Source organism: Corella eumyota, chromosome 6 (genome assembly GCF_963082875.1).
Source record: "Corella eumyota chromosome 6, kaCorEumy4.1, whole genome shotgun sequence".
In the NCBI taxonomy this organism is placed as follows: Eukaryota; Metazoa; Chordata; class Ascidiacea; order Phlebobranchia; family Corellidae; genus Corella; species Corella eumyota.
The window spans coordinates 14,389,205-14,401,692 of NC_137495.1; the positions used below are offsets into that span (position 1 = coordinate 14,389,205).

The following is a 12,488-nucleotide window of genomic DNA, read 5'->3' on the forward strand; positions in this document are numbered from 1 at the left end:
AATTTTAAAAATCGCAGCACCGCGAGATGAGTCTGGCGCAAATTTTTGATTAGTTGACTGCAGTTTATATCTTGAATAATGTAGGATCTAATAAACTCCTACTATGGCCTAAACAATTATTAAACCCCAATAGAGTACGCTGTAAAGATGGGCATCGATAAGAAGGCCACACTTTATTAAAACAAAAATGCGACACAAACTATATGATACGAAACAGTAACTACAAAGTATATAATCAACAAATTAAGTATAAAAGCGAAAGTCTAATTGTATGTTAAACCTTACTTCGGCCTTACTTTTTTATGAGTTTTTACGTCCAGCGAACTGACCAAAAAGGTAACCAGACACTTTAGCCCGAAGATTTTTTTTAAAACAGCGGGGATTTCGCATTTTAATTACCGCGAAAAATTATATTTTCGCGTAGTTATATACATTTTTTAGACAGTATTTAAAATAAAATAAACAGTAAATTAATATTTTTTTTAAAGAATAATGTGCAAGAACATGTTATCTTTCTTTTCCGGTGTCAACTTTTAATTTTACAAACTAAAAAAACTGTATATAAGTACGCAAAGATAAAATTTTCTGCGGTATTTAAAATGCGAACTCCCCCCTGTTTTAAAAAAAAAATCTTCGGGCCGAAGTGTCTTGCCCGAGGTGTCCGGGGGCCGAAGTGACTGATATTCGACTGAAAAGCTATATTGCCAGTTATTTAAAGCAAAATAAAAATAGGAGAAAGCGCAAACAATAAAGAAAATACAAAACATAATCGATAAACTAAACAACATATGCGTCATAAATGACGATGGAGATTGAAAAGACTCCCGCAGCTGGGGAAATAACATACCGGCCCTAAATGACAAAATGTACTAACACGAGGGCATTTAACAACAAAAATGTTTATTATACGATAACAAAATACAAGAAATAAACACAATAACTATATACTCGAAACTACAACAAACACATAAAGTATTCAGTCAACATAACGATTAAAACTAACGTTACTTCTATAAGGTAGCAAGCCCAGTTCATGCAATACAAGGCACACCATATCACAAAAATGTATTCTACGAAATTAATATGAATGTGTCAAGAAGAAAACTGTGAGGCAGACGCGAATACAAAAACATAGAAAATACAAATTTATGCGACCTCTTCTAGAAGGCAAATTTTGTCTTGGGTTAAGGTAGCATATGCAGTGCGCACCTGGACACGGCGCACCACCCCGTTCTTGTCTAACTTCTTGATGATCCCTTTCGGTCAGAGTCCTTTCTTTGCGTTTTCATTGACAAACCATGTCGCCAACCGTGAAATTTCCTTTGTCAATCGCTCCTAAAATTGATCAGCAAGAAGTAGCCCCTCCAAGATCGTCTGTAACTGTCCTATTTGACAAACGTGTCTGGAGGCAGGTCGTTGTCCATTGTTCAGCAACATACTTGGCGTCAATGCCAATTTATCCTTGCAGTCGTCGCTGAGTGGCACCAGAGGTCTGCTGTTTAAATTTCGTTCCACCTCAGCCATCAATGGCGGACAAGACATGGATTGTTCCCGAATGCCCATGCCATGATACTTTGTTACAATGAGCTCGGTTACAACCTGGTTAGATGAAAGAATCATCGGATGTTCGGTGATTAAAGGGACGGATTATGTAGCCTGCCACCAACGTACATATTGCCTTTGACTAAAACCGGGCTTCAGTTCTTTCAGCGATAACCAATAACAATAAAAGATAAGCGATAACCGTACAGTGGTGTGGTATATACTACGTTATATCGTTTACACAATTCTTATTAGCCTATACAGTCACATGTCCTTATTTTACATATTCATCGATTTCTTTCCTATATAGACTAAAAGTTTTAGGATTTGCAATAAAATTCTTTTTCAAAGATTGTAGCCTTTGAAGTGTCATTTTTCTATTCGTAAAATTTGTGAGTAATCCAATTTTATAATGTCAGCCATTTTGCAAAACTATTTTGTTCATAATTTTCAACGTACTTTTGTCGTTTAATGACATTTTGCTCTTTAGCGCACAATCAAGATCGTGAAGATTGCTCGAAAAAAACATCTGAAATTTCGTTGCATGATGTCGATACTTGTTCAGGCTCATGCATAAAGTTAACATTAGTTCGTTGGGAGGATTTTCTTGGGTTATGGTCTGAGCCAAACAACGTCCAACCCAACACCGTATGCGGGCCGAAAAGCTGGCACTTTTTGCCGTAACGCCATTCAGAAACCCTGAATGCATCGTGAACATTGTTTCCCAGAAGTAGCTCCACTGATTTTGTTTTAAGTTCAGGAAACTTCAGGTCACACAGATGCGGATACATGTTTGCCACTTTCTTGGTTGTAATGCTGTCACCTATATTGACAATATGATCAAGTACCAAAAGCTTGTCGACAATAAACGATTCGGTTTGACCTCCCTTACATAAAGTGAGTCAACTCGGCTCCCATGACTAGTTACTTAATTTGCTATATAAAGTTCGGTGTGTTCTTTTGTCTCTTCCCTAATTTCTTTGCAAGGCTTGCAGTACAAATACTTGTATCTGAACCGTCATCCAGATAAGCGTTCACAAAATTACTTTGATTGTTGCCCCACACTTTAACTGGCACAATCTTGAAACGTTTCACATTTTTAACGCTGTTATGGGAAACCTCGTTGCATGCCACAATAGCTGACTTGCTTTACGGCTCCGATAGCGGGCTTTGTCGTCACTTTAGTAGATTATGACATCACGATTTAACTATAGCGGGCTATGTTGTTACTTTGGTAGATTATGACATCACAATTAAACTATAGCGGGCTTTGTCGTTACTTTAGTAGATTATGACATCACAATTAAACTATAGCGTCAAATCTTGTTAGACAACAATTCGAATAAGTATTTTAATGCAGCGTTGCTATTATTGTTACGTCATAGTGTCGTCATATCTCGTTTAAAAAGTTTTTTTAATTTTTAAATTGCAGTCGATTTAAAAATTAATCAAGATATAATTTTTGGCGCGTTTTGGTACCTGCGTGTTTTGATACAAAAATATCGGAACAGACGGAAAGTTATTTTTAATTATTTGTGATAAATATTAATAACAAAATTATAACTAGCTTGTTAAATGAGTTTAGAATAAAACAATTGTAACTTGAAACTTGCCGAAATGAGTTTGAAAATATTTATGTTTTTGTGCTTCTGGTTATGCTTAGCTGCATCCCAAAACAACCAAGTTTGTTTTAGTGCATGTCCCACTGCATCTGCTCATGAACCTTCTGAAACTAAACAAGGGAGACCAGGAAAGCTTGGCCCAGCTGGAGCGAAAGGTGAAAAAGGTTTAAGGGGTGAAATTGGGGCAATTGGGGGACCTGGTGCCAGGGGTGAGCAAGGTTTCACGGGTGAAATTGGCCCCATAGGTCCTAAGGGTGAAATTGGGTCAGTTGGGGGCGCTGGCGTTAGAGGTGAACAAGGTTTCAGGGGTGAAATTGGCCCCATAGGTCCTAAGGGTGAAATTGGGTCAGTTGGGGCTACTGGAGAGTGTTCGTGTCATGATGAAATTGTTGCAGTAATAAAACGAGTTTTTCCTGATAAAGCAGGTATTTTGGTTACTTTACATTTGTTAAATAATGATAATATCATCGGTTTACTGTTAGAACCTCAAAACTAAAATAAAAACAATTTTAAGACAATTAGATAACTTTTTAAACCTTGCAAGTATATTTTGTATGGTTTATTAACATTGTTCCTTATATAAACAAGTATACTTAATACAGTGGCATTTTTAAAGTGCTAAAACTTATCAGTAAAATTAATTTTATCATAAATATTTAGTTATTGTAGGGAATTGGGTTAAGGTGGCAGAAAGGTCCAGTAATGTATTAAAATACTTAAATATATTCCTAGGTAAAACCTTATTCAAATACAATTCTGGTTAACATACTTTATTGGTAACAATATATATACAAAAATAGGGGCGATAATATTACATTACGCTAAATCATTTCTAAACTAACATCATTATCATATAAAATACACTAACTTCTTTCTCCACAATCACAATTATCAAAAATACAACACGCTCACAACTTCGCCTTCCACGTAAAGCGACACCTTAATCAAATGGTACATAATAGACACAAACTAAATTATTCTGCAATGCGAAAATAAATAATATACTGGTTTAATAATACAAAACTACATTACATGGCTGTACGTTTCACTGTAATTTAAAATGGATGGTAATTCTATATCAAATTAATTAATAATCACAAGATTCGGGAAAAATATATTCAGCAAAAATCTAACGCATACATAAAAAGAACTATGTCACTATTGATAATGTTTTTTAAAGGTTTTTACTATATAGTAAAAACTAAACAACAACAGGAAATGTTATCGAGATATAACCTAAATCCAAAATTGAGGCGTTGATATGTACATAGATAGCGTCTATACAATGTTTGACTATTTTAATATAATGACGAAATATATTTGGTTATTCTAATTACCTTATGGGTAATTAGATCTGTCCTTGAATAAAAGGGTATTTCTTAGTTTTCATACCCTTTTCTATAACCAATACATATAGATATTGTTTCTTTGTAATTCTCTTATTGTTAATAAATTTGTACGGTTTTTAACCGCATAGAATGGCAGCGAGTTTGCACAGTTATTTGGGTTCACAGAACGAAAGTTATTATTTTGCCTGAGAAGGGGTTCTTACGTATTCTTTTTTTGGGGACGCGGAATTTTTTATTTTTTAGGATTCCGCCTCTTCTTTCTTCACTTTCTTTCATTCTTCGGTTCCTTCATTCTCCGGTTCTTTCATTTTCCGGTTCCTTCATTTTCCTGTTTCTTCATTTTCCGTTCCTTCATTCTCCGGTTCCTTCATATTCCGGTTCCTTCATTTTTCCTTTCTTCATTCTCTGGTTCCTTCATTTTCCGATTCCCTCATTTTCCGGTTCCTTCATTTTCCGTTTTTTCATTCTTCGGTCCCTTCCTTTTCCGGTTCCTTCATTTTACGGTTCCTTCGTTTTCCGGTTTTTTCATTTTCCGTTCCTTCATTCTCCGGTCCCTTCATTCTCCGATTCCTTTCTTTTTCGGTTCCTTTATTTTCCGGTTCCTTCATTTTCCGGTTCTTTCATTTTCCGTTCCTTCAATTTCCGTTCCTTCATTCTCCGGTCCCTTCATTCTCCGGTTCCTTTCTTTTCCGGTTCCTTCATTTTCCGGTTCCTTCGTTTTCCGGTTCCTTCATTTTCCGTTCCTTCATTTTTCGTTCCTTCAATTTCCGTTCCTTTATTTTCAGTTGACCCCTTTTTTGTACTTCATAATGGGTTGTTTCTGGTTGATAGTGTTGATAAAGTTTGTAAATATTTTTGCTTTTGATACCCCCAGTTTCACGGCGAAAATTACATCACGGCTGTCAATGCAGGTGATTTTTGCCGTTCTCTGCGAACCAGCACCACAGCTGTTTTGAGGCTAGAAAAGCATTTGCAGCGTAACTGATTGCGATGCTAAGTGCTTTTCCTACATTATTATATTAACACCCGATATTTAGTTATTATGTCAGTTTTAATTTAACAACATTTGTATGTTAACAAAACTTTAACCACTCGATCTTTTTACTTAAAATACATGGTTATTTAAAGTTCAAAAATCAAATGATAAATTAATAAAAAGTTATTTTTTAATTACAAATAAAATCATTTTTTAAATTCCGCTAAATTTATATTTGTTGTCAAATTTTGAGTTACCAGGTTCTAACAGTAAGCAGACAATATAACAATTTATAAACATTTTGTAATATTTAATTTACAATTTAAGTATTTGAGAGTTAAGCTAAATCATGCTAACTTATAAGATTGATTCTAAATAAACATGAATATTTATAGTTAGTGTATGTGGACTTGGGTTAAAAGATGGAAGAATACCGGATAGTGACATCACAGCTAGTTCTTATTATGACGGCACATCACCACATAAAGCAAGGTTGGATGCTCATACCCATGGTTGGAGGCCTAAACAAAGTGAGTTGTCCTATAATAAAGTTTCACAATTTTGTAATTAGTGGAAAATAAACATTAACATTGTTTTAATTAATAGGGAGGGTTGTGGAATGGATCCAAATTGACCTCAAGACATCAACTCAAGTGACAGGAGTTGTGACACAAGGAAGTTACTATTATTCTTGGTGGGTCATCAGCTTTAAGATATCTTATGGGTCCAGTACATCAGATATGCAGTTCATCCAAGATAATAGAAATGATCTGGTAAGCTTAAATTTAAAACGAAAATTTATTTTGTTTAAATTTTTAAAGTTTAGAAACAGTTTTTAATTGGTGTTAATTAATTTAAAAAAACTTATTTTATTAAAAATGTTTCAATTAAAATCACCAAAACTTGTTTTTAAAAGTTGTGTGATGTTTACAAGCTAGATAATAATAACCAAGCAAACCATTGTTTAAACAATCCCCATTCTAATTGTTTTGTGACGTCATAGCTCGTTACAAAACTTAATTATTCGTCGTTTTTAACAATAAAGGGTCTGCGACAGTTTTAAATTTTTTATTAATCTAAAAGTAAAAGTTTTGTAATTTTAAAAATTGACATTGTAAAAATCCTGCGAACCGGTGTGAAAATAATTATGTGGGTTTTTCTTATGTTTGTACTCGGTCTTCAGTCGTTGTTTGACTGGAAAAACGTTTTTTTATTAAAACATGTCCAATATAGCAATATTGATGTTTTTTTAAATTCCACAGGTTCTAAGACTAAACTGGATCACAATTTTTTACCGATTTTGTATTTCAGTTTTATTATTTTCCAGTGCTGACTTTCTTTTACATTTTAAGCCACAAATGGGGTTTACTACTTGTTGAAAGACGTTTTTATGTTTTTTCAAGTAGTGAATAAGTTATCAGTTTATAATTTAACGCAAGTTATAATCTACTGTTTTCTTAAGGCCGAACGTAGCTACTTTGGTCCCAGCGTGCGAAGTAACTTGGAAAGTCGTTTATAGTACCTAACTTACTTAAAACAGCATTCTTTTTAGCCTTAGTGTTAATTAATAACAGTTTTTTTAAGTGCATGCTACATTTGATTTTGTGGTTGTGATTTATGTCCATAAAACTGTTTTTTTACAAGACATGGAACGTATTTATATCACGTTGCTATGGACGCTGTTCTAGCTCCCTAAAAACCAGTGTCAACACGAATGCTTAAATTAAGCACAACTTAAATATAAAATCGATAACTTAAATTTAAGCATCGTCGTAACATTTTTTTATTTAAAATAGCAAAAGTCCGTAACTTTTGGGCAGGAAATAAGCCATTTAGATTGTAATCAGGGCCCCGCAAACACGTCACAATGTCCCTTATATACATTTTAATTTTGCATGTTGCAGTCCCTTTAAGTTAAATGTGAAGCGATGAACAACGCGCGATTAATAAAGTTATAAAATTTAAATAATTAATAGCTTAAACCTGAATATTATTACGTTAAATATTATATTAAATCTTTTTAAAGGTCTTTGTTGGTAATGAAGATAGAAATGGTTACAAGTTGAACAACTTTCCTCAACCTATAAGTGCTCGCTATGTTCGATTGTATCCACAAACCTGGCGTAGTGCTCCCCGTCTTCGCATGGAGCTTTTATCTTGCTAGTAATCACATATTTCTTTCGGTTAATTATTTTAATTCCTAGTTGTTAATTAAAATTCTTTAGTTATGTAATATATTAAAACTTGTTAACTAATTAATTGTATAATTTTGAACAAATAATCCGTGTTATATTAATTAAATCTTACAAAAAATAAAATTCTGTAAATGTACTAAAATGTTAAGGCTGTAATAGTTGGGTTTATTAAATGTGTGAATAAACATAATGTAACAAAGTCTATACTAGTAATATTTAAATTTTCTATTTTTAAGTGAACAGTTACTGCGATGTCAAAACGTAGGTCTAATATTTGGTAAAGACAGTAATCAAAGATAGTGAAAGTGAAGCAATGTGTAATAAATGCAAATTAGTTATTTCAAGTGGTTGTCCAGGCAACAAAAGAAGTTATAATACTAAAAATTTGCAGCCATTTTCATTGACGAAATGTTTTAAATGACAAAGGTTTTAGGGACCTTATGAAAGTTCTAGAGCCCAGGTTTAAAATATGCTGAGCCACAATACTATCTCGCTTATGCTGAGACACAATACTATCTCTCTTATGCTGAGCCACAATACTATCTCGCTTATGCTAAGACAGGTTTAAAATACCATCCTGCACAAATACTACCATCTTGCACAAATACTACCTGCTCTTAAAACAGAGGTGTGGGAAGGATTAGAAGGTGAGTTTGAACAAATCTCTCTCGCTTATGCTGAGCCAACTTTAATCTTTAACTTCAATTCAATTTAGACTTTTACAAAGGACCACAAATAGCTTTATTTTAGGCTTAACCTAGGCTCAAGATTTCGATGTTTAGCTTACAGTTAGGGAAGTTTAAATGGGAGGCCTCCCAACGAAAATGGGAGGCCAACCACTTTTTCGTACGTGGATATTCATTGGTTTCATAAGCGCGTCTGATCAGCTTGTAGTGCCTTTAGGCCGATGGCTTTGATCGACTGTTCGCTTTTTTGAATATTGATCACGTACGCTATGGCAGGAACTGTTTTCCCTAAATTTTGGCACAGTTTTAAAGCTTCAGTCCGTTTTATTAGTTAGGTTGCTTAAGATAGGTAGCTTGCTAAGTTTTTTGGTAGATGTCCTGCGCTTTATTCTTAGTAGTTAGATCGTTTGTTAGGTTTTTTGGTAGATGTCTTGCGTTTTAGTCTTAGTAGTTAGGTCGCTTGCTAGGTTTTTTGGTAGATGTCCTGCGTTTTAGTCTTAGTAGTTGGTTGCTTGCTAGGTTTTTTGGTAGATGTCTTGCGCTTCAGTCTTAGTAGTTAGGTCGCTTGCTAGGTTTTTTGGTAGATGTCCTGCGTTTTAGTCTTAGTAGTTGGTTGCTTGCTAGGTTTTTTAGTAGATGTCTTGCGCTTTGTTCTTAGTAGTTAGATCGTTTGTTAGGTTTTTTTGGTAGATGTCTTGCGTTTTAGTCTTAGTAGTTGGTTGCTCGCTAGTTTTTTGGTAGATGTCCTGCGCTTCAGTCTTAGTAGTTGGTTGCTTGCTAGGTTTTTTGGTAGATGTCTTGCGTTTTAGTCTTAGTAGTTAGGTTGCTTGCTAGGTTTTTTGGTAGATGTCTTGCGCTTCAGTCTTAGTAGTTGGTCGCTCGCTAGGTTTTTTGGTAGATGTCCTGCGCTTCAGTCTTAGTAGTTGGTTGCTTGCTAGGTTTTTTGGTAGATGTCTTGCGTTTTAGTCTTAGTAGTTAAGTTGCTTGCTAGGTATTTTGGTAGATGTCTTGCGTTTAAGTCTTAGTAGTTGGTCGCTCGCTAGGTTTTTTGGTAGATGTCCTGCGCTTTAGTCTTAGTAGTTGGTTGCTTGCTAGGTTTTTTGGTAGATGTCTTGCGTTTTAGTCTAAGTAGTTAGGTCGCTCGCTAGGTTTTTTTAGATGTCTTGCGCTAGTTGTGTGTATAGTTAGTTTTGTTTGTTATAAACTAAGTAAAGGTAGTTTAAAACACTTGGTTTTTCTATACGAGGTCCTGGATTTGATTCCCACTGCTCTCATGCAGTAGCGTCCTTGAGTAAGGTGCTATAAACGACATAAACTCTTGCTGGCTCATTACTTAATCAGCAGTTTATTTATTGTGCAAATATGATCAATAATACTCTAACATGCTAAAGGCAACTCAAGATTGGGTCGGTGTAACAGTTGTTGCCCTATATTCAGGTCTTAAAGTCGACTTTCTTGTTATGAATATTTAAAAAGTGGTGACATTTTTCGTACACCGCATATGAGTTACTACTTCAACTTTTTGTTGACATTGCGTTGAGGAAATGTGATTTTGTAAACAGACCAAAAACAGATGTTTTTAGATTAATTGAGCAAATTATAAAGTAAAAACAAAGAGATGTTAAGATATATTAATGTTAAAGAAATCAGAAAAGTTATGGTCTGGTAATATTTGCTAAAATTGTTGCGTTAGCTGAAATATTCTGGACAAAATTTTAAGTTAATTTTAGACATAAATTAAATATTTTTTGCTGAATAATCTTTTTATTATTTTATTAATATTTAAACGAATAATGAACAATTTTTATTTATCAAATTTTAAATTTATATATACTTTTTATGTTTAAGTCGCGCATTCGACTTTCCCACATCGAGGATAAAGATATTTTCAAACAAAAAACACTTGGGTTTACAACATGAGGGTTCTGGGTTCGATTCTCATTGCTTCCATGCTGTACCGCTCTTAAGTAAGGCGCTATAAACCGTATGAACTTGAACCAGCACTTAATCAGCAGCTTTTTTTAAGTTGTCAAGTCGACCTTTTCACATCGCTAACTAATAAATGTAAAAATATATTTTAACAAAATTTAAATTCAGTTTAGTTTAACATTAGGAAATCAATTTCAAAATGGTTAAAACATTTAAAGGGGAGCCCATGTATCATTGGTATTGTATAATAATTCTAATGTTGTGTTATGGGTTTGGGGAGTTGGGTCATTTTATGATCGGTGTCACCTCAAAGGAAATTGCACAGGACGTTCATTTTGGAGACATGGCTTGTTTGACCTTGGACATAAATGTTGAAAAACTGTCAAACACAAAATGCAGAGATGTGAAGAATTCAACACAGTGAGTAGTTGTTAATTTTGCATGCTAATATTATTTTATTTTCTTAGATCTATATTAAGCAATACTAAAGGTAAACGTTAACAAAAATTTGCAGAATGTGGGATGGAAAGAAAATTTTGTATTTTACTGCGAGATAAAGTCGATATTTACTTAAGCAGTGAGAATCAAACCCAGGATCTTAACTAACGATGCTACAACATGCCAGTAGTAAGAATCAAACCAAGAACTTCAGGTCTTTCTAACGATGCTACAACATGTCAGAAGTGAGAATCAAACCCAACATCTCAGGCCTTACTTTAGAATGCTACAACATGCCAGTAGTAGGAATCAAACCCAGGATCTTAGGTCTTACTTAAATATGCTACAACATGCCAGCAGTGGGAATTAAACCCAGGATCTTAGGTCTTACTTAAAGATGCTACAACATGCCAGCAGTGGGAATCAAACCCAGGATCTCAGGTCTTACTTAAGGATGGTACAACATGCCAGCAGTGGAAATCAAACCCAGGCTCTCAGGTCTTCTTAAGGATGCTACAACATGCCAGCAGTAGAAATCAAACCCAGGATCACAGGTCTTACTTAAGGATGCAACAACATGCTAACTAACAAAGTAAATTATTAATAATCTTAATTTTTAGATGTAATCTTATGGGATGGAATGGAACGATGTATTGTAAATGGAATTACTCAGGCCAGGGAATAGAATACCAAGTTCTTGCTGGTCCAATATTTATTGCCATTTTTACTGTTATGGGAGTTGTAATGGAAATTGTTGGCGATAAATATAACAGGTTGATTACCGACTATTTTTTATATTTATTTATCCTCAATGTGGAAAGTTCAACTTCACGACATAAACATAGAGTAACATCGTTTACTCTGACCCAGTATCGAGTTGCCTTCAACAGTTTGGGATATTATAAATTACAATAAGCCGATAATTAAGCTGCTAATTAAGTGCTGGCTTGGCATTTGCTGTTGGAAATTATGTGACTGACGCCAACATTCTTGGAATGGTGAAAATTTTTTAAATATTTTTGACCGGCAGTGCGGTGTAGTAGTCAGAACACTTGGCTTTACTACATGAGAACCTGGGTTCGATCCCATCTGCTGTCATAACGTAGTAGCCTACCCTTTTTTTAAACAATTTAGTTTTAGGTTTTTCTATCAAATCAACCCCCAAAAAACAAAATTGATTTATATTTTTTTGAATTTATTTTTAACTAATCTTTTGTTAATTTTTTCTTAGAGCTGGCATTGGTGTTACTTTATAGCTGGAGCTCTAGGCATAAGTATGGCGATTATCTTATATTTCTCTGTCAAAGAACCAGAACGTAAAATTATAGAACAAGCTGAAGAGAATAACAAATATGATATAGACTTTGGTATTTAATACTTTTGATAAAATGTTTAATAAATAAAACTGTTTTTTGTATATCTTTATCCTCGATGTGGAAAGGTCGAATGCGCGACTTAAACATAGAGTAACATTAGTTACCCCGACCCGGTCCCAAATTGACTTTGGTAGTTTAGGAAATCATTGATTATAATTACCCGATAATTATGCCGCTGGTTAAGTGCTGGCTCTGTAGGAGCTCATACCATTTATAGCGCCTTACTCAAGGGCTATACAGCATGAGAGCAGTGGGGATTAAACCCACAACCTTATGTGTGGTGTAGCAAGTGTTCTTACCACTACACCATGCTGCCGTTTTCATTATAAGAATTGTATTTTTTAAGTCTGCCGTAAAATTTCCTATTTTTTTGGG

The 12,488-nt window shown here is 34.4% G+C and overlaps 1 protein-coding gene across 1 annotated transcript; it reads left to right on the top strand.

The window, feature by feature from the left end:
• Positions 1–3,159: 3,159 nt before the first annotated feature.
• LOC145755932 (putative carboxypeptidase X1) lies at positions 3,160–7,653 on the top strand. The gene is made up of 4 exons (XM_082572160.1): positions 3,160–3,589; positions 5,885–6,019; positions 6,096–6,262; positions 7,516–7,653. Exons 1-4 carry the CDS (start codon positions 3,160–3,162, stop codon positions 7,651–7,653), a joined length of 870 nt encoding a protein of 289 aa, XP_082428286.1.
• Positions 7,654–12,488: the final 4,835 nt, after the last annotated feature.